The sequence below is a fragment of the Vipera berus genome, assembly GCF_964194415.1.
Source record: "Vipera berus genome assembly, chromosome: 6".
Taxonomy (NCBI): Eukaryota; Metazoa; Chordata; class Lepidosauria; order Squamata; family Viperidae; genus Vipera; species Vipera berus.
Window position 1 is genome coordinate 90,181,029 of NC_138208.1, and position 23,301 is coordinate 90,204,329.

The 23,301-nt window shown below is 44.1% G+C and overlaps 1 protein-coding gene across 3 annotated transcripts in view; it reads left to right on the plus strand.

Moving 5' to 3' along the window:
• Window positions 1–21,890, plus strand: part of UBE2H (ubiquitin conjugating enzyme E2 H) — a 61,027-nt gene extending 39,137 nt beyond the window's left edge. Inside the window, exons 3-8 of one of the 3 annotated variants that reach the window (XM_081331475.1) lie at window positions 2,449–2,578; window positions 4,575–4,649; window positions 9,118–9,157; window positions 12,271–12,323; window positions 14,956–15,084; window positions 17,587–21,890. In XM_081331475.1, coding sequence (XP_081187601.1) covers window positions 9,123–9,157; window positions 12,271–12,323; window positions 14,956–15,084; window positions 17,587–17,711 — 342 coding nt within the window. In that variant the 5' untranslated portion in view covers window positions 2,449–2,578; window positions 4,575–4,649; window positions 9,118–9,122 and the 3' untranslated portion in view covers window positions 17,712–21,890. Of the gene's footprint in view, window positions 1–2,448; window positions 2,579–4,574; window positions 4,650–7,151; window positions 7,368–9,117; window positions 9,158–12,270; window positions 12,324–14,955; window positions 15,085–17,586 lie in introns of those variants that run through there. The other 2 variants (XM_081331474.1, XM_081331476.1) reach the window with 2 other exon arrangements.
• Window positions 21,891–23,301: the final 1,411 nt, after the last annotated feature.

Sequence of the window (23,301 nt, forward strand, 5' to 3'; positions counted from 1 at the left end):
ATTCCCCCAGCCAGCACGCTTTATGATGTGTGGCCTTCCATTCCCATAATTCCCCAGCCAGAATGTTTTTAAGGTATATGGCCAACTCCCAAAATTCCCCAGCCAGCATGCTTTAAGATGTGTGGCCTTCAATTCCCAGAATTCCCCAGCCAGAATGCTTTATGTGTGCCCTTCAATTCCCAGAATTCCCAGCCAGAATGTTTAAAGAGCTGTAGCCTTCCATTCCCAGAATTCCCCAGCCAGAATGTTTTTAAGATATATGGCCAACTCCCAGAATTCCCCAGCCAGCATGCTTTAAGATGTGTGGCCTTCAATTCCCAGAATTCCTCAGCCAGCATGCTTTAAGACGTGTGGCCTTCAATTCCCAGAATTCCCCAGCCAGCATGCTTTAAGACGTGTGGCCTTCAATTCCCAGAATTCCTCAGCCAGAAGGTTTTTAAGATATATGGCCAACTCCCAGAATTCCCCAGCCAGCATGCTTTAAGATGTGTGGCCTTCAATTCCCAGAATTCCTCAGCCAGAAGGTTTTTAAGATGTATGGCCAACTCCCAGAATTCCCCAGCCAGCATGCTTTAAGATGTGTGGCCTTCATTCCCCAGAATTTTCCAATGGGTCTGCTGGCTGGGGAATTCTGGGGAGGTCAAGTTTATCCCTCTTGCAAGTTGCCAAGAATTGAGAAACCTTGCTGTCTAGACTGTGTGAACCGGGCCCAATTGTCTCTCTCTTATTGCTCAAGAGTGTCCAGGTTTGGAAATTCGGGAGTTAGGAAAAGCGAAGTGAGTTTGACGGGCAGTTGATGTTCCGTCCCGATGGCCCATTTCCAAGGACTGTGACTTCCGCCATTTTGCTCCAGAGATTTCTGGAGCCAGGTTGGGTTCTCTCTGCACAGAGCAAATGAGCTTATTCCTCTTGTATTCTTTCTCTTTCTGTCTTTTATCTCTTCTCCTTCGTGTCCTTTTTCCATCCCTTCATCTTGCCTTAGTGAAGCCGCCCTCCCCCCGGGGGGGGGGCCTTCTCTGTGCATTTCTTCCGCAAATGGAAGTTTCGTGGCAACCTAGATTTTTTTTCCCTCCCTCCCACCCTCTCTCTCTCTCTCTCTTTCTCCCCCACCATCTTTCTCGACGCAAGGGTCCGTTTCGTGGCGAGAGAACGTGCCAGCGTGTTACCCTGGCTTTGGGAAAGTGGCTGGGTGGTGGCCAACGTCTCCGAAAAGCCACGAACCAGGAGGCATCAGATCTGGGGATCTTTTGCCAAAACTTCTACCACCCAACTCTGGTCGTCTCCTGCAGCTCGAGCTGTAATTTGCACCAACCGAGTCTTGGGAGAGGTTTTAAGCAGCAATTTCCTCCCTTGGCGTCGCTTCCAGCCTGAGAGGCTGTAGTTGAAGGGGAAGCAAATTAAGAACTCCATCTTGGAAGGGGGAAAAAAAAAGAAAAAAGATGAGAGATACGGTGTCCTCTGAATGGCAATGGCAGAACCTGCCAGCACTTAAACCGCTCCGTAGCAATAGCAGTTGCACTTAGACTTATATACCGCTTTAGAGCCCTCTCGAAGCGGTTTACAGAGTCAGCCTATGCCGCCGCGCCCCCTCCCCGCGCCGTTTGGGTCCTCATTTTACTGACCTCGGAAGGACGGATGGCTGAGTCAACCTTGAGGCGGTCAGGATCGAACTCCTGGCAGTGGGCAGAATTAACTTGCAATATTGCATTCTAGCCATTGCGCCCTTCCTTCCTAGCAATTAGACTTATATCCCGCTTCACAGTGCTTTGCACCCCCCTCTCTAAGCGGTTTACAGAGTCAGCCTCTGTCCCCCCCCCCCATTTGGGTCCTCATTTTTATGACCTCGAAAGGACGGAAGGCTGAGTCAACCTTGAGCAGCCAGGATCAAACTCCTGGCAGTGGGCAGCCTCCAATACTGCCTTCTAAACACTGGGCCACCAGGGCCCTCCCTCCCTCCCTCCCTCCCTCCCTTCCTTCCTTCCTTCCTTCCTTCCCCCTTAGCAATAGCACTTAAGACTTATACACCGCTTCACGGTGCTTTACAGCCCCCTCTAAGCGGTTTACAGAGTCAGCCTCTTGCCCCACAACAATCTGGGTCCCCGTTTTACCGATCTCGGAAGGATGGAAGGCTTGGTCGACCTTGAGTTGGTCAGGATCGAACTCCTGGCAGAATTAGCCTGCAATGTTGCAGCACTGGGGATAGATAGATAGATAGATAGATAGATAGATAGATAGATAGATAGATAGATAGATAGATAGATAGATAGACGATGGATGGATGGATGGATAGATAGATAGATAGATAGATAGATAGATAGATAGATAATGATGAAGATAGATTTAAAAATATAATTGAGTTTCAGTAATCATTTCAGGATGACTCAGAAGCATTTGAATGAATTCAATCCTTGCCCATTCCTGGACTGCTGACTTTTCTTAAATGAACAGATTTCTTAATTCGTCTGCACATCCAACATTTTCCTTGACTCCGGCGCCTTCAGTATTGAGAGCAAACATGAAGTCACAATCCTAGGAGGACTCAACGAATTTGTAGTGAAGTTTTATGGACCACAAGGAAGTAGGTATACTCCCGAGTCGCATAAAGATGTTGGAAAGAAACATTTCTTTTTTCTTGGTGATTGATCTCTGGAGGGTGGAAGGTGGATTGGGAAAAAATAAGAGATAATTTGTGGGGGTGTCCAATGCCCATGTTGGCACAGGAGACATTTTACATTGGGTTTAAGCCTCAAATCCCGCTAAATGGGCATTGCCTTCTCTGGCTGCCGATAGCGGTCAAAATTCTTGAACCCAGGTGTTCTGCACCCTTGGAAATCTCGGCATACTGGAAATGCTCCTGTGATCTCCATAAAAAAAACAACCCTTGTTTACTCATTAAGCTATGCCCTCCTTCCATTTGCATTTGAAAAAGATATATATATATATATATATATATTATTTTAATTCCATTTATATCCCGCCCTTCTCCGAAGACTCATACACACACACACACATACATGTATACATACAGATATACACACACACACACACACACACACACACACACATGCACACACAGTGAGGGAAAAAAGTATTTGATCTGATTTTGTACGTTTGCCCACTGACAATGCAAATCAATTTATAACTTTTTTGAAATGCCTTTTTCTGGATTTTTGTTGTTGTTGTTCTGTCTCTCACTGTTAAAATAAACCTACCATTAAAACTGTAGACTGATCATTCTTTGTCAGTGTTTTCACAATAAATCGATAGAGATAGAGAGATGGAGATGGAGATATGGGTACAGGTATGTATATATACATATAATTACATATACATACACAAAGGGACGCGGTGGCTCAGTGGGTTAGGACGCTGAGCTTGTCGATCAGAAGGTCGGCAGTTTGGCGGGTCGAATCCCGAGTGCCGCGTAGCAGAGTGAGCGCCTGTTACTCGTCCCAGCTTCTGCCAACCTAGCAGTTCGAAAGCGCGTAAAAATGCAAGTAGAAAAATAGGGACCACTCCGGTGGGAAGGTAACAGCGTTCTGTGCGCCTTTGGCGTCTAGTCATGCCGGCCACATGACCACGGAGATGTCCTTGGACAAGCGCTGGCTCTTCGGCTTTGAAACGGAGATGAGCACCGGCCCCTAGAGTCGGAAACGACTAGCACGCACGTGCGGGGAAACCTGTACCTTTTATACATACACACATTTGTGTGTTTATATGTGTGTGTATGTGTATATATACACACACAAACACACATACATACACAAGCACATACATACACGCTGTGAAAAAACAGATTTGCTAAGGAACAATTTTTTTAAGGCCGTACAGCAAGATACCTGGGCGCCCCCAAAGGTGGTGGTCTGTTAGATTCTTTCATAGCAGATTTCAAAACAGCAAAAGTTAAGAAGAATTAATGGGTATGGATTCACTGAGTAACAGAACAGCAGAGTTGGAAGGAAGTTCAAAGTCCCTTGTTAGTCCAACTCCTTGCTTCACCAGGAAAGTACAAATGCGATGCTTTGAAAATTGAGAATAGTGAGCATTTTTAAAAAACAAAAACAAAACCTAGAGTTAGTGCCTCCAAAATTGATAATCTAGGATTTTCTTTTCTACTGACAAGGTGTTTTGGGCGCTATTGCCTTAATATTCCCATGCGGTATTACTGTCTTGATGCTTTACATTTATTTACAGTACTTCTTAATCTTAAGATTTGCAATTTGCATGTAGTTTCTCAACCTTGGAGTGTTTTTCAACCTTGGCAACTTCAAGATGGATGGACCTCAATTCCCAGAATTCCCCAGCCAGCATGGCTGGCTGGGGAATTCTGGGAGTTGAAGTCCACCCATCTTAAAAGTTGCCAAGGTTGAGAAATATTACATGAATGTATTTCGAAGCCAGCAGCTAAATTCTCGCAATAGGAAATACTCACCTACTGATGCAAGCTCTCAATTCTCCAACCTTTTTCTTAGAATTGAGTGTCTGTCTTGCCTGTTCAGCTAAATAATGTTACATGTGGAAGCGTCAAGGAAATATCCCACTAACCTTTCTTTTGTAAAACCTTCCAATTGCAGCACCGTACGAAGGTGGGGTGTGGAAAGTTCGAGTCGACCTTCCTGATAAGTATCCTTTCAAATCCCCATCTATAGGTAAGAGATTAAACATTGCTGCTTTTTTTTTAAAAAAAAAAATCCATCTGGGATTTGCCATCAAGAACACGTTTATCGTTCAGCTTGCGAGGAACTCTCTCAAGTCTTTTAAAATGGTTTTATCGCTTAAATAGGAGCCAGCCGTGTGCTGCAGCAGCCCAAAAGGCCAAAGCAGTCCTTAGGCTGCATTAACAGAAGGGATAGAATCAAGATCAGGTGAAGGGTTAATACCGCTTTACAAGGCCTTGGTAAGGCCACACTTGGAACGCCGCATCCGGTTTTGGTCCCCACGATGTCGAAAAGATGTTGGGACTCTGGAAACAAAGATGATCAGGAGACTGGCGGCTAAAAGAAGAACAGTTGCAGGAATTGTCTAGTTTAAGGAAGAGAAGGACCAGGGGGGGGACACGATAGCAGTCTTCCAGTATTTCAGGGGCTGCCCCAAAGAAGAGGGAGTCAAGCTATTCTCCAAAGCACTGCTATTCTCCGAAGGCAGGACAAGAAGTAACGGATGGAAACTAGTCAAGGAGAGAAGCAACCTAGAACTAAGGAGAAACTTCCTGAACACTTAGAACAATTAACCAGTGGAACAGCCTGCCTCCAGAAGTTGTGGGTGTTACAACACTGGAGATTTTTAAGAAGAGACTGGACAACCACATGTCTGAAATGGTGTTGGGGTCTCCTGCTTGACCAGGGGGTTGGACTAGAAGACCTCCAAGGTCCCAACTCTTGTTATTCTGTTTTAGATTTTAAAGCAGTGTTTTTCATGTTGGTTGAGGAATTCTGGGAGTTGAAGTCCACCCACCTTCAGCTCGCCAAACACCGATTTAAAGGGAATAATTTTCGATTTGAGGACGCGTTGAGTTTTTCAGTTTTAACCCTGAGCAAGGACAAACTTTTCCGTGCCCAGCAAACTAATCCGATCCAAGAAGTGTTGTTGATGTTACTTGATATAAGTCTTTGGGTAACGTCTGTCTCCAGCCTACAGGGAGTTCCTTTAGCAACCGTTCGAAGTTACAACGGCACTGAAAAAGTGACCTACAACCGTTTCTCATACTTAACGGACCATTCCAACATCCCCGTAGTCAAACGGGATCAAAATTTGGACGCCTGCCAGCTGGCTTGCAGTTGTGACGGTCGCAGCGTCCCCGGGATCAGGTCATCCGCTTTTGCGACCTTCCGACATGCAAAGTCCGTGGGGAAACCAGTTTGACTTAACAGCTGTGCTATTAACTGAACAACTGCAGTGATTCACTTCACAACTCTTGTCAAGGAAGGTCGTCAAATGGGGCAAAATTGACTTTAAGAACTGTCTCGCTTAGCAACGGAAATGTTGGGGTCGGCTGTGCTCGGATGCTCACGCTCTCCTGGTTTGCTTGTCTGCGGAAATAAACTTCTAGCCTTTGCCCAAATCTCCACCTTCAACCAAGAAAGCTCCTTTGTGGTCTGAGTTTAACCCATGACAGGCCTGGGAAATAATTCACAAGCTTAAAGGACGGCCTCTGGTTAAGCACCCAAATCAAAGCCTAATCTGTAGAGACGTGAAGTTCTCCTTATCTGCTTAAGAAGCGGCTTAGAGAAGACCTGTTACATCAAACCCTTAAAACATTTTGAGCATTTGGAATCAGGACAGCCGGCTGGGTTTGCAGGAGGCTGAGCTGAGGAATTCTGGGAGTTGAAGTCCGCACAGTTGCCGAGATTGAGAAACGCTGCTTTAGGGCAGTTTTAGAGAGGCAACACTAGTTTAGGTCTCTTTCATTTTAATGTCACCCAGTTGGCTTTCATGCCTAAAGCAGGACTAGAACTCGCCGTCTCCTGGTGATTGGCCTAAAGTCACCCACTTGACTTTGCCCCTAATGCAGGACTAGAACTCGCCATCTCCTGGTGATTGTCCCCAAAATCACCCGTCCAACTTTTGTGTCTCAGGCGGGACTAGAACTCACTGTCTCCTGCTTTGTAGGCAAGCACCTTCACCTCTATACCAAACTGGCTTTCACCATTTCAGATTTTTTATTGTTATTATTGATCATCGCACAGTCAGCCAGATGTTCAGACTGGATTTGGCACTTTTGTCTACCTATTGAGTCCTTACTAAGGACCTGGGATAGGCAGATGTGGATGTTGGATGGTGTTACAGATATCGCCGCAGGATGGAAGCAGTTCCTAGGAAGGCCGCCTTTTGCAATTGACTGATGGCGAATTTGTCAATGCCGATGATGGTGTTCAAGTGGTCCAGAAGTTGTGGGTGCTCCAACACTAGAGGTTTTCAAGAAAGGATTGGACAGCCACTAGTCTGAAATGGTACAGGATCTCCTGCTTGAGCAGAGGGCTGGACTAGAAGATCTCCAAGCTCCCTTCCAACTTCTTTTTATTATTATTATTGTTGTTGTTGTTGTTGTTATATAAGAGATCCAGTCTGGGTACCTTACCAAAATATCCAAATCTTTGCTCTTTACCCCGTATTTTAATTTCAAGATATCTGACCATCAGCTGAGCTTCATATCCTGGCTTCATCAACAGGGATAGAATCAAGATCACATGAAGTGTTAATACCACTTTACAAGGCCTTGGTAAAGCCACACTTGGAATACTGCATCCAGTTTTGGTCACCACGATGTAAAAAAGATGTTGAGACTCTAGAAAGAGTACAGAGAAGAGCAACAAAGATGATCATGGGACTAGAAGCTAAAACATATAAATAACGGTTGCTGGAATTGGGTATGTCTAGTTTAATGAAGAGAAGGGTGAGGGGGGACATGATAGCAGTCTTCCAGTATCTCAGGGGCTGCCCCAAAGAAGAGGGAGTCAAGCTATTCTCCAAAGCGCCCGAAGGCAAGATAAGAAGCAACGGATGGAAACTAGTCAAGGAGAGAAGCAACCTAGAACTAAGGAGGAATTTCCTGACAGTGAGAACAATTAACCAGTGGAACAACCTGCCTCCAGAAGTGGTGATTGCTCCAACACTGGAATTGTTTAAGAAGAGACTGGACAGCCATTTGTCTGAAATGGTATAGGGTTTCCTGCCTAAGCAGGGGGTTGGACTAGATGACCTCCAAGGTCCCTTCCAGCTATTATTATTATTATTATTATTAGTGGTGCATGGCTCAAAAACTGGAGTGTTAATTTCCTTCACACTGCAAGATCCCAGATAATTTGCTTTTTTTAGATGCGTTCAGTCATTAATGCTGGACTCTGTTTTCTGTGCAGTTTCTCCTGGGCCTGACAATTTCACCTCTGGAGTCTGCTGCCAGCTCTTTTCGGGGAAATAAAGTACAGGGACCCCAAATGGAGCCCCCAAATTTCCATTGCTAAGGAGGGCAGTGGCTCAGCGAGTTTTGCCCGGTTTTTACGACCGTTCTTGCCACCGCTATTAAGCGAATCGCTTAAAGCGGTTAGGCGAAATCTGGCTTTCCCCGTTGACTTTGCTTGTCCGAAGCTGATTGGGATGGTCGGAAAAGGTGATTCCCGGGATGGTGCAAAACCGTCATACATACCGGCCAGTTGTCGAGCACCTGAGTTTTGACCATCTGCCCATGAGGAGATACAAGGCAGGGGTCTTCAAACGTGGCCCTTTTATGACTTGTTGGACTTCAACTCCCAGAATTCCTCAGCCAGGCACGCGTGCCTGGCTGAGGAATTCTGGGAGTTGAAGTCCAGCAAGTCATAAAAGGGCCAAGTTTGAAGACCCCTGGTATGAATCTTTGGGTTGGAAGTCACTTTTCCAGGGATCTGTTGTAATTTCAAACGGCTGCTGAACAAATGGTCGTAAGCTGAGGACTTCCCGTCATGTCGTGGTTTCAAGAACTGGAGATTGAGAAACCTTGGGTAGAGTGACTCCATAAATAAGGATGGTGGTTATTGACAATTTAAGAAAGTCACTTAGAGCAGGAGTTTCCAAACCTGGCCACTTTTAAGACTTGGGGACTCCCAGAATTCCTCAACCATCCTGAGTTAGAACAATTAACTAAACAGTTAATTAACTAACAGAGCAATTAACCAGTGGAATGACTTGCCCCCAGAAGTTGTGGGTGCTCCAACACTGGGAGAGATTGGACAGCCGTTTGTCTGAAATGGTATATGGCGCCTTCCTTCCTGAGCAGGGGGTAGGGCTAGAAGACCTTGTAAGGTCCCTTCCAACTCGGTTACTCTGAGGAATTCTGGGAGTTGCAGCCCACAAGTCTTAAAAGTTGTTAAGCTGGGAGACCCCTTGACTTAGAGCAGGGGTAGGCAACCTTGGCTCTTTTATGGCTTCTGGACTTCAACTCCCAGAATTCCTGTCTCAGCATGGCTGGTTCAGGAATTCTGGGAGTTGAAGTCCACAAATTGTAAAAGGGCCAAGTGTGAAGACCCCTGACTTGAATTTGAGAGAACGTTTTCCACCGTTTAGCTCTTCTGTCTCCTTTTGGCAAGTGCTGAATGTTTGCTTGATGCTCAGTCCTCACGTCTCTCGTGTTTCTCTCCCTCCTAGGATTCATGAATAAAATTTTTCATCCCAACATTGACGAAGCGTAAGTGACTTTTGTTTGCATTGAAATTATATTTTATTTGAGGGGGGAATATGGTGATGTTTGGTTTTCTACATTTCTCCAGTCCCACAACAGGAGGCGAGTAAAACATGTAAAAGTCAGTCATTCTCAACCTTCGGGGCCTTTAAGATGGGTGGATTTCAACTCCCTCAGAATTCCCCGGGCAGAGAATTCTGGGAGTTGAAGTCCACCCATCTTAAAGGCCCCAAAGCTGAGAAACACTTGACTTAAAAGAGGTTTTAAGCACCAGTTATCTCAGGGGTCTTCAAACCTGGCCCTCTTATGACTTGTGGACTTCAACTCCCAGAATCCCTCAGCCAGGCACACTGGCTGAAGAATTCTGGGAGTTGAAGTCCACAAGTCATAAAAGGGTCATAGTTCCCTCAGGCTGGCTGAGGTACTCTGGGAGGTGAAGTCCACAAGTCATAAAAGGGCCAAGTTTGAAGACCCCTTGACTTGTGGACTTCAACTCCCAGAATTCCTCAGCCAGGCACGCTTGCTGAGGGATTCTGGGAGTTGGAAGTCCAACAAGTCATAAAAGGACCAAGTTTGAAGACCCCTGAGTTATCTTAACTTTTTTTCCCCTAAGGAGATGCCGAGGAGTTAAGATGGTCTTCCAACTTCCTGTCTCGTGAAAGATGGGGGTCCCTGCATCACTCATCCTGCCTTTGGATAAACCTTAGCTAGTCTAGATACCGGAAATGACTGAGCTTAGGAGTTATTTTTAAAATGCCAACTAGGAGCACAGCTGTCACCACGTATTAACTCACCTTGGGTTGATTTAAAAGCAGTCCCCAGTGCCCGCAGCTTCCCTTTGCTTTCTTGGACATTAAAAGAGAAATCGGGCAGCACGCATGGCCATAACAGCTGCCTCCTCTGCCGTTGCCTTGATTCCCAGATTGGAAATTTAAAAAATTGAACAGCTGTAGCTTCGCTGGGTTTGGAGACCGTTTCTAGAGGACTCAGGAGCTGTGGCGGGAAACTGTTCCTTTCTGTTCAGGTGGTCCTACGGCCAGCCATTTTTATACAGGGCGTCTTTTGTCTTACCACAGTTCACTGAGTGACCGTTCAAAGGGCCGTTTTTCACGCCTGCTCTAAATTTGGATGCTTGGTGACTGATTCACCTTTATGACGGTTGCAGCGTCCCGGGGTCATGAGTTTTGATCACATGACCGTGTGGGTGCTGGGACGGTCGTAAGTGTGAAAAATGGTCATGTCACTTTTTCCAGTGCTCTTGTAACTAGATAGAGAGACAGATAATTAGAGAGATGATAGATTAATTAGAGAAGATAGATTAAAGAGATAATTAGATGATAGAGGTAGATAATTGAGAGAGAGAGACAGATTAGATAATTAGAATGATAGAAGTAGGTAGATAATGAGAAGATAGATAGTTAGATGATAGATAATTAGAGAAGATAGAGATAGACAATTAGAGAGATGATAGAGATAGATAATTAGAGAAAGATAGAGATAGATAATTAGACATGATAGAGATAGATAATTAGAAGATAGATATAGATACTTAGAGAGATGATAGATAATTAGAGAGAAGATAGATAATTAGAGAGATGATAAAGATAGATAATTAAAGAAGATATAGATAGATAATTAGATGATAGATAGATATAAGATGATAGATAGATGATAGATAGATAGATAGACAGATAGAGATAAGATGATAGATAGATAGATAGATAGATAGATAGATAGATAGATAGATAGATAGATAGATAGATAGATAGATAGATAGATATAAGGATAGATAGATGATAGACAGACAGACAGATAGAGATAAGATGATAGATAGATAGATAGATAGATAGATAGATAGATAGATAGATAGATAGATAGATAGATAGATAGATATAAGATGATAGATAGATGATAGATAGACAGACAGATAGATAGATAGAGATAAGATGATAGATAGATAGATAGATAGATAGATAGATATAAGATGATAGATAGATGATAGATAGACAGACAGACAGATAGATAGATAGAGATAAGATGATAGATAGATAGATAAATAGGTGATAGATAGATAGATAGATAGATAGATAGATAGATAGATAGATAGATAGATAGATAGATAGATAGAAAGATGATAGATAGAAAGATGATAGATAGATAGATAGATAGATAGATAGATAGATAGATAGATAGATAGATAGATAGATAGATAGATAGATAGATAGATAGATAGATAGATATTTCCCTCAATTTATGTTAAGCAATGTTTGTCAACCTTAGCTGGCTGGAGAATTCCAGGAGTTGAAGTCCACCCATCTTAACCTCGTCAAGGTTGTTGAGAAGTGTCATCTTAGACCCTCTCTTGAATGAGTCTCTCCACACACTCACTGGGCCCCTTTTCAACTTCCAAAAAGAGGAAATATTTTGCACAACCAATTTGGCGGTCCCCATTCATCCCCTGGTCTACACTGTCAATGAGGCAGGATCTGACAACTCAGATCCGTGGCAGTTCCCTCCCTCCCATCCAGGACACGGCACCGAAGCGTGGCTTGAGTAAGGGTTCGCAAGATTGTCTGGGACGTCGCCCATCCTCTTCACAACCTGTTGTCCTCGTTCCCTGCTGGGAGGAGGGGGATCCGTGGTATCCGAAGCAGAACATCCAGGTTCAGTCCCAATTTTGTCCCATACATTATTAACCTGGTGAACTCTTAAAACCAGGGGGTCTTCAAACTTGGCCCTTTTGCGACTTGTGGAATTCTGGGAGTTGAAGTCCACAAGTCGCAAAAGGGCCAGGTTTGAAGACCCCTGCTCTAAAGCCTTCCTCCCTCTATTGTGTATTCAAGATGGACAGTGATGAACATTTACACGTTCTTTATACGTAAGGGTGTAGGTCGAAACATAGGTTGTACAGAGCATGTTTGAAAGGCGTGCTACGTATGCGTGCACTTTTGAGAGCAAGCAACTAAACTTCATTTTTAATGTGTGCCGTTGTGCGCACGGGGGGGGGGGGGAAACGACAATTAAAGGTTATCTCATCTATCAGGCCGGCACGGGCCGAGTTGAACTTGCATGCCACTCGTGTTGAATTGTCCCAAACTATTCTCGTTTGCTTATTCCAGGTCAGGAACCGTATGTCTAGATGTAATTAATCAGACTTGGACAGCTCTCTACGGTGAGTTGTGTCTGTGTGTTTGTTTGTTTGTAAAATGCACTGGAGAAGCGGATCCGTCCCCTTTGCCTTTTCGACGTGTCCACCGGGAGAGAGGTCAAAAAAGTCAAGATGGCTGCCACAAACGATGGGATCAAACCCCCCCCCTTTTTTTTTCCTCGTGCGGGGCGGAAAAGGGCTTGGTTTGCGTCGTCGTGGCTACCATCTTCGCACTAAAGGAAAGCGACAGCCATGTAGCTGTGGGCCAGCTATGTTTGACTGGATGCTCCTTGTGTGGGGTTGGAATGATTTTGGCTGTTTCTGGAAGCCAACAGGTAAAAACATTGCACCCTAAAGAGAGGGGGGGGAGAGGGATACCATGGGGTATCCGAACACGAGTTAAAAGCTTTTTCTTCCCCTGTTGCGTTAAGGCAGTGTTGTTCAGCTTCCTGTTCCTTTGTTTTTGCCTTCATTGTCATCTCTGTGGGATGGACTCCATATCCAGTTGGTTTTTGCACAAGTCCTCGAACAGTGGTTCTTGAAAGGAAAGGGGTTGGGGCATATATATACCTGTCTGAGGTGGAATACGTCTTCCTGCTTGAGCAGGGGGCTGGACTAGAAGACCTCCAAGGTCCCTTCCAGCTTCTACTCTTACTCTTACTCTTACTGTTCCCTTCCCTATTTTCTATTCTGTTCTATTCTACTCTACTCTACTCTATATATTCTATTCTATTCGAATCAAATTCTATATATTCTGTTCTATTCTATTCCATTCCATTCCATTCCATTCTCTATTCTATTATATTCCATTCTCTATTCTATTCTATTCCATTCTCTATTCTATTCTATTTCTATTTCTATTCTATTCTACTCCATTCATTCCATTCTCTATTTTATTCTATTCTATTCTACTCTACTCTGTTCTACTCCATTCCATTCTACTCCATTCCATTATTCTATTCTATTCTATTCTATTCTATTCTATTCTATTCTATTCTATTCTATTCCATTCCATTCCATTCCATTCCATTCCATTCCATTCCATTCTCTATTCTATTCTATTTCTATTTCTATTCTATTCTACTCTACTCTGTTCTACTCCATTCCATTCTACTCCATTCCATTGTCTGTTCTGTTCTGTTCTATTATTCTATTCTATTCTATTCTATTCTATTCTATTCTATTCTATTCTATTCTATTCTATTCTATTCTATTCTATTCTATTCTATTCTATTCTATTCTATTCTATTCTATTCTATTCTTTCCCGTGGTTAGTAGAGCAACTTGAAATTGAGGAGGACAGAAGAGAATCTTTGTAGCTGAGTGTCCACTTGCAGAGCCCTTTGTGCGCTCTGAGCTCAGAGTCCCAGAGGTGCTTTTTCAAGAGGCAACTGGACTTCCTTGCTTTTCTTTTAAGATGTTTTGGTTCTCAACCCTGTGACAGAAGAGGATTCCTGGATGAGAACCAAAACATCTTTCAAGGAAAAACAAGAAAGTCCAGTTGACGTTTTTGAAAAAGCACCTTTGGGACAACCATGACCCAAATGATGGAGAATCTCCGTAGACTCTGAGTTGTTTTGTTGCAGGCATTTCACGACCCAGCTGGGGAATATCCTCAGTGCTAGAAAGGAAGGGGTTGCAGAGAGGAAGGAGGAGGAGGACTGTGGTGGGGTCCTTGGTGCTCTCTGAGCTGGGTGGTTTTCTTGCAGACGTTTTATGACGCAACTAGGGAACATCATCAGTTATAGAAGGGAGTGGGGTTTGTGGAGAGGAGGAGGAGGAGGAGGAAGATGACTGTGGGGTCCTTAGTGCTCTCTGAGCTGGGTTGTTTTCTTGCAGACGTTTCATGACCCAACTAGGGAACATCATCAGTGCTAGGAGGAGGAGGAGGAGAATGACTGTGTGTCCTTGGGGCTCTCTGAGCTTGGTGGTTTCCTTGCAGATGTTTCATGACCCAACTAGGGAACATCAACAGTGCTAGGAGGGAGGGGGTTTGCGGAGAGGAGGAGGAGGAGGAGGACTGTGAGGTCCTTGGTGCTCTCTGAGCTGGGTGCTTTTCGTGCAGACGTTTCATTCCCAAACTGGGGGACATCATCAGTGCAATAAAATGTCTGCAAAGTCAGAGAGCACCAAGGACCTTGCAATTAAGGATGAGTTTGGGACTGTCACTGTCAAGACGCTTGCTTAAATGGACAGTCTGTTTCATTTCGTTTGGCAGTGGGATCAGGATGTTATTTGAGACCAGGAGAAAGGGGTCTTTAGGTCAAACAGTGGAAGACCCCCCCTCCTAGAAAATCTGGGAATCCAAGACAGGGAGGCGAGAAAAATGGTGTGAGGAAGGGAAGGGAAGACTCTGGAAACCACAAGTTGTTTTTTTCAAAGATTTTACATCAATTATTGTAAAATTAAATACAAGCACAAACAGAAACGGAGGGAAGTTCGAGAAAGAGAAGGAGAAACGCCAAAAGAGGGGGTTTTTAAAAAAAAAAGGAAAGGAAAAAAAGTAGTGGCTTCCAACTTTTTTTCGGGGCAGTAAGAGATTTGAAAAGTTTACCACCTCTGCTTTGCATTTCTAAATGTTTCAAGCCTTTTCTGTAAGCTCAAAAGCATCCTAATGGTTAAAACCTAAAGCTTCATTTTCTCTTGATCCTTTCAGATCTTACCAATATATTTGAGTCGTTCCTGCCCCAGTTGCTGGCCTATCCCAACCCCATAGACCCCCTTAATGGTGACGCTGCAGCCATGTACCTTCACCGACCAGAAGAATACAAGCAGAAAATTAAAGGTGAGGACTCCTGTGGAGCAGAGGCTGAGCAATGGAGAGCATGGAGTTAGGCCTGTAGTAAGATGGGCAGCCAATAAATCTGAGAGAGAGGTGATAGATGGGGGGGGGAGTCCCAAAGGTGCTTCTTTAGGAGGCAGCTGGACTGACTTCCTTTTCTTTGAAGACGTTTGACTTCTCATCCAAGAAGCTTCTTCAGCTCTGACTGGATGGTGTGTGTGTGTGTGTGAGAGAGAGAGAGAAATGAGATAGATAGATAGATAGATAGATAGATAGATAGATAGATAGATAGATAGATAGATAGATAGATAGATAGATAGATGATAGATAGATAGATAGATAGATAGATAGATGATAGATAGACAGATAGATAGATAGATAGATAGATGATAGATAAATAGATAGATGATAGATAGATAGATAGATGATAGATAGATAGATAGATAGAGATGATAGATTGATTGATTGATTGATTGATTGATAGATGATAGATAGATGAGAGATAGATAGATAGATGAGAGATAGATAGATGATAGATAGATAGATAGATAGATAGATAGATAGATAGATAGATAGATAGATATAGATGATGTGCTGCAGCTGCCAAAAAAGCCAACACTGCTAGGCTGCATTAACAGAGGGATAGAATCAAGATCAAGTGAAGTACTAATACCACTTTACAATGCTTTGGTAAGGCCACACCTGGAATACTGCATCCAGTTTTGGTCACCACGATGTAAAAAAGATGTCGAGACTCTAGAAAGAGTACAGAGAAGAGCAGCAAAGATGATTGGGGGACTGGAGGCTAAAACATATAGGAAAGGGTTGCTGGAATTGGCTATGTGTAGTTTAATGAAGAGAAGGGTGAGGGGTGACATGATAGCAATCTTCCAATATCTCAGGGGCTGCCACAAAGAAGAGGCAGTCAAGCTATTCTCCAAAGCCCCTGAAGGCAGGACAAGAAGCAACGGATGGAAACTAGTCAAGGAGAGAAGCAACCTGGAACTGAGGAGAAACTTCCTGACAGTTAGAACAATTAACCAGTGGAACAACCTGCCTCCAGAGGTGGTGAATGCTCCAACACTGGAGGTTTTTAAGAAGAGACTGGACAGCCATTTGCCTGAAATGGTATAGGGTTTCCTGCCTGAGCAGGGGGTTGGACTAGATGACCTCCAAGGTCCCTTCCAACTTTATTTATTTTTTATTATTATTATTATTATTATTATTATTATTATTATTATTATTATTATTATTATTATTATTATTATTATTATTATTATTATTATTATTATGATAGATAGATAGATAGATAGATAGATATAGATGATAAATAGTGAGATAATAGATTAGATAATTAGAGAGAGATGAGAGAGATGATAATTAGAGAGTAGATGATATTTATTTATTTATTATTGGGATTTATATGCCGCCCTATCTCCTGAAGGACTCAGGGCGGCTAACAACAGTAACATATAATAAATACAGAAGTTAAGATAAAAATTAAAATTAAAGGCCTCTGTACAATAAATTAAAATTAAAATAAATTAAAAGTTAGAGTTAAAAATTAAAAACATAATTAAAATCCCTGTCAGTCCAGGTCAGCCAGGTGGAAAAGGAGTGTTTTGAGGCCGCGGCGAAAGGACTGGAGATCTTGGGCCATCCGAAGCTCAGGGGGGAGCTGGTTCCACAGGGCTGGTGCTCCCACAGAGAAAGCCCTCCCCCTGGCGGTCGCCAGCCGACATTGTTTAGCCGACGGTACCCTGAGGAGGCCTTCTCTGTGTGAGCGTACTGGGCGATGGAATAGATAATTAGAGAAGATAGATAATTAGAGAGAGAGATAGAGAGATAGATAGTGAGATAGTGAGATAGATAGTGAGATAGATAATAGATTAGATAATTAGAGATGAGAGAGATGATAATTAGAGTACATGATAGATAATTAGAGAAGATAGATAATTAGAGATAGATATTAGAGAGATAGAAGATGATAGATAGATAGATAGATAGATAGATAGATAGATAGATAGATAGATAGATAGATAGGATAAATAGTGAGATAGATAATAGATTAGATAATTAGAGATGAGAGATGATAATTAGAGAGTAGATGATAGATAATTAGAAAAGATAGATAATTAGAGAGAGAAGATATATATTAGAGAAAGAGATAGAAGTTAGATGATAGTGAGATAGATAATAGATTAGATAGATAATTAGAGAATAGATGATAGATAATTAGAGAAGATAGAGAGAAGATATAGATGATAAATAGTGACATAGATAATAGATTAGATAGAGAATTAGAGAAAAGATAATTAGAGAGAGAGAAGATAGATATTAGAGAAAGAGAGCGATATTAGAGAGATAATTAGAGGGATAGAGAGAGAGAGGGATGGATGGATGGATGGATGGATGGATGGATGGATGGATGGATGGATGGATGGATGTATTTTTGATCTTGGATCATTGGAGTTGATTGTTTCCTCTCTTTTTCCCCCCCTCCAGAATACATTCAGAAATATGCAACGGAGGAGGCCCTCAAAGAGCAGGAAGAAGGGACCGGTGACAGCTCTTCGGAAAGTTCCATGTCTGACTTTTCCGAGGACGAGGCCCAAGATATGGAATTGTAGTAGAAGCAGCATCCTGCTTTTCAGAGAGACTTGACTTCCTGACCACGCGCTGAGAAGCAGACTATAATATTCATATTTAAACAAAGCAATTTTTTATTACTAAACAAGGTTTTTATGAATAATAGCATTCAGAGGTGTATATATATATATACATATACATATATATATATATATATATACACATATATATATATATACATATATATATATATATATATCTCCACCCTTTAGATCTTGATTTTTTTTTTTTTTGGTCATTTCTCAAAGAGCCCCCAAAACATGCATTGCGGTGCGTTTCCGACATTCCACTTGGTAGCAATATGAACCCGGGCGCATGCTTGCATCTCTTCGTAATTCCATTTCAGCTGAGTTCAAATGCCCCCCCCCCACACACACACACCTCCTCTGGAACCTGCTGCTTTGCCTTTTTTAAAAAAAAAATCCCTCCGTTTTTTGTTTCCCCCCCCCTTCCTTCCTTTCTTTACTTTTTAAGTTGAGCGTTCCAAAGACAGCAGACACCCCGCGGACGCAAATGTGGAACAGCAATTTGAGAACATAAAAGAGAAGGTTTTTTGGGGGGACGGGTGCGCGATGGGCTGTGCGCGCGCGCACGCACGCGCAATTTAATCGATGGAAAGCATAATGAGGCCGTGAAGTCAACGGTGCTCCTTTGCTTCAACCTGGCTGCTTTTAATCCCCTTTTTTTTCGATGGGAGTTCACCTTTTTTTGGGGGGGGTCGTTTTTTTTTTTTAACCCAACAAGATCCACCAACCGAAAGCATGGAGTTCTTGACGTGTCCGATTTTTACGAAGCAGCTGTGATTCTGAGTATAGTATGCTTTTTTCTTATTTAAATTTTTCCTGACGGACTTCCTGTCTGCTTAGACTGGTGACGGAGGTGATGGTGATGATGGTCTTTTAAGTCGGCCCGGGCTGGGGAGTGAGTGGTGGGCGGAAACATGTGAAGGTCAGCGTGAAAGTCCTAGGTAAATCGTCTTGGTCTTTTCTTCGAGGGACAAAATGGAGCAAGACAAGTCCTGTCCAAGGGGTGGTGAGGTGGTGGCTAACTCAAAGTACCTTGAGCCCAATCCATCCTGGTCTTCTTGTCCAAACCACCAGCAGCAGGGATTCTACACACACACACACATTTTTCACTCATTCTCTTGATAATTCTGCAAATGCCATCCTGGGGAACATCTACATCTGAGAGAGCTTTCTGACCAGGTGGATTTGAGCGAGCTCTGGTACTTGGTTAGTAAATTCCCTCCTCACCACCTCACCCCGTCCCTTGCCAGCACTTGCCATCCCTTCTGTTGTCCGTTTTGCTGTTGCTCGCCTGAGCTGGCCAAGTCCCACCACGATTGGCGGGACGCGGTGCTCCTTGGAAAGGAGAGGGGGGGGGGGCAATTGATGTCAAAGGTGGTGTTTAAGAGACTCCAAGTTACCTCTTTCCTCGACTAACCGAGTTCCCGACGGCTCCATACCGCCCTTCCCTCCAACGGGGGGAAAGAGACTCAGACCGGAAATGATGGCGGTTGACTAGGGTGGATAGCAAGGAGGTCCCTTATGAGGGAACTTGCACTCTGGCCTGGATGTCCCTTGAGATGGAGCTTGGGGGACAGGATGTTGAGTAGAGGGCTCAGGAAAGTTGGGTGTATTGTCTTGTAATCATCATCAGAACTTGGGTGAATCAAGAAGAACGTTGACTGTCAAAGAGAATTGTGTCTTTCCTTTCCCACACGATCCTTCTTAATGCCATCGGGGTTTGAAGTTGGAGAGAGTTGTGTGTGTGTGTGTGTGTGTGTGTGTTTTGAGGGGGGGGGGCAGGCTGACGGAATGAATCCGATCTTCAACCGCCATCCCTTTGCTTTGCTTGCTTTCTTCCCCGTGTGGAAAAGACCCGTGAGGTAGACCTTAATTGGCACGATTATTTTTCTTGGAATAAAGCAAAAAGCTTATCTCGTCTTGGGCATAAAGTGGGGGCGAGGGGGGAAACACCCCTCCCCACAAAAATTATTCATAGTCATTCTCTCTTTTTTTTTGGCCTTGAAGACGTTGGGGAGGGGGGAAAAGCAGTGAAATTGTGTTGTGGTGAGCAGCTGAAGTGATTTTGGAATAGGGGACCCCCTGTTTTGTCTGGGTCTTGATGGAAGATAAGATGGACCTCCTCAATCAGTGTTGTCTCAATTTTGGCCACTTTAAGGTGGGCGGACTTCAAATCCCAGGATTCCCCAGCCAGCTCTGCTGGCTGGGGAATCCTGGGAGTTGAAGTCCTCCCCTCTTAAAGTGGCTAAAATGGAGAAACACTGATTTAAGATTTACGGATCCCTAACCTGGTGTCGTCCTGCATTTGCCACCCCATCCCCCATCCTCCCCAGCCGGCATGGAGGAGTGCACGATGGGCTCGGTCTGCCTTAAATGTGCTGCTAATTGGTTGACCTGTGCAATGATCTCTAGGCGCTGTGAGGTCCTAGATTTTTTTTTTTTGGAGTGCCAAGCTATCTATCATGATAGGAGTGCCACTTTGAGCAACATAAACCATTCTTCTCCCCATGATTGTACATATATATAGATAGATAGATATATTGATACGCTAGTGTTCTAATTCCCTTTACGAAGGTAATCTCTTTTTTTTTCTTTTTTTCGGAAACAAGTCTGAATTCTTGATATTTTGAGATTTGTTGACCGCTCATAAATTAACATCCCTTTTTTTTTTCCTCTTCCCCCCCCCACCCCTTCCCGTCAAGCAAAGCCGCAATGCTGGCTTTAATTAAGGAGCGAAAACGTAACAAAATTTCCGATAGAAAGATGACCCACGTCGGCACCAAATTCTGGGCCCTGAAATTGGCTCGGCCCAACTCTTTCGATTCGCGAAGGTCCTTTTTTTTTTTAGGGGGGGGCGCATCTCATCTCTTGAACGTTTGTGGCCGAGATGATGGTTGAAGGTGAAATTAGTTCTTGAACGTAGGTTTCAACAGACACACACACACATACCACAGCCCGCTGCAAACTTTTCTGGTGTTCCTTGGCCTGGAGTTGACCTAGTGATCATGGTTGGCCAAATGTTGGCGAGGTCAAGTCTGGAAGAGACCCTTGTTGAGGAACCACCTCAAAAGCGTTTAGCTAAACGAAGCGGATTTCAACTTGGGTCTCCTTCCCATCCTTGACCCTTAACGTAGGTTGATGCCGTCTCCTCCTCCTCCTCCTCTGTGGGTTGCTCAATCTCCACTTGACGCCGTTTGGCCAACGGTCTTCACTTGATGACACCAAACGACCAACCACCGGTGGAGCTGATGGCTGCCTTCAGACGGCCGGTGGAAATGACAATCCAGAGTCAATTGCAGCTGAGCGAATCTTGATGCTTCCCACCCGGTCCTTTTCGATTAGCGATCTAGATCCGTCTTCTGGAGGGGGAACTTCTCTTGAAGGCACCTAAGCTTTCTTCCATCTCTTCACCATCTTCCCCGATCCATCCGTTGAGCAGCTTTTTTAAGCCACCCTGGACGTATCTTAAGCCGTACGTGGAAGCAGAGCTGCAGTGCTGCCACCTCACCCTGATAATCGCGGTCTTGTCCCCTTAATTCAGATTTTTTAAAAAAATATATATATATATATATATTTATTTAGTGGTTCCGGAGCAGAGATTGGAGGAAGGGGGGTGGTCAGTGCGGACGTAAACTGAGAACTTGAGTTAAGTTCTCTTGCTTGGCTGATGGGGGTCGAGAAGGAGACGGGTGGAAACAGCTTTTGGACAAGGCCAAGGTCCCCCCCGGCTCGGATTTGGAACGGGGTGGTGGTGATCTAGAACGTTGCCTTCTTGCATGCTGATCTGGAACTCGAAGCAGGGGGGGGTGCCCCATTTGGAAATCGGCAGGTGTTTTTTTTGTTGTTGTTTTTTGCTTAATTTCCCGGAGTGTATTTGGTACAACGTGTGAATACTTGGAAGAGGTCAAACGGGAAGCCCGGCCTGCCTCTTGCCTGCCCCAGCCAGTTCCCCCCCCCTTCTCCTCCCTTCTTGGCGATGCGATGACGTGGCTGGCGGCAGTGTGGATGGTAGTGGGTGGGGAGACACCCCCCCTGTGGCAAATGCCTCTTCTAAGGATTATAACCTCTCAGAATAGTTGTGTATAATTAAAGAAACTGTAAACTTTTTAAAAAATAAAATATGTATATACCTTGGCCCCTTGGAGTGATAATTACGGCGAGAGGGATTAAACCCCCAGTTCTTTTTTGGGTTTGTTTTTTTTTTCCCAAGGGCCCTTTGGAGGGGGTGTGACGGTCTGGAATGCAGCTAGTCCTCGATTTATAACCTTTGGCAACCGTTCCGAGTTACAACGGTCCTGAAAAAACGGACTTCAGAATATCAGAATAGAATAGAGCAGTGCGCTGCAGCAGCAGCATTAGCAGAGTTGCATCAACGGAGGGATAGAATCAAGATCACGCGAAGTGTTAATACCGCTTTACAAGGCCTCGGTAAGGCCACACTTGAAATACGGCATCCAGTTTTGGTCACCACGATGTCAAAAAGATGTTGAGACTCTGGAAAGAGTGCAGAGAAGAGCAACAAAGATGATCAGGGGAATGGAGGCTAAAACATATCAGGAACGGCTGCTGGAATTGGGTATGTCTAGTTTAATGAAGAGAAGGACGAGGGGGGACATGATAGCAATGCTCCAGTATTTGAGGGGCTGCCCCAAAGAAGAGCAGCATTAGCATCTACCTACCCTATCCTATCTCTCTGTCTGTCTGTCTGTCTGTCTCTCTCTATATATATGTATGTATGTATGTATGTGTCTGTCTATCTACCCTATCTATCCTATCTCTATATATAATATCTATCATTTATACCTATCTTCAATCAATTTAATCAGAATAGAGCTGGAAGGGACCTTGGAGGTCTTCTAGTCCAACCCCCTGCTCCAGCAGGAGACCCTGTACCATTCCAGACAGATGCCTGTCCAGTCTCTTCTTAAAAACCTCCAGTGATGGATCACCCACAACGTCTGGAGGCAGGGTGTTCCACTGGTTAATTGTCCTCACTTTTAGGAAGTTTCTCCTTAGTTCTAGGTTGCTTCTAGTTTCCAAGGGACCTTGGAGGTCTTCTAGTCCAACCCCCTGCTCAAGCTGGAGGCCCTCTAACATCTCAGAAAACTGACTCTCCAGTCTCTTCTTGAATACCCCCAGAAATGGGCCATCCACTTCTACTGTTCCACTGATTAATTGTTCTAAGGAAATTTCTCCTTAGTTCCAGGTTGCTTCTCTCCTTGATCAGTTTCCCTCCGTTGCTTCTTGTCCTGCCTTCGGGCGCTTTGGAGAATAGCTTGACTCCCTCTTCTTTGGGGCAGCCCCTGAGATATTGGAAGATGGCTATCACGTCACCCCCTCGTCCTTCTTTTCATTAAACTAGACATACCCAATTCCAGCAACCGTTCTTGATATATGTTTTAGCCTCCAGTCCCCCGATCATCTTTGTTGCTCTTCTCTGCACTCTAGAAAGTCTCAGCATCTTTTTTATATTGGGGCAACCAAAACTGGATACGGGATTCCAAGTGTGGCCTTACCAAGGGTCCCCCTCTCTTAAGGAGGTCCT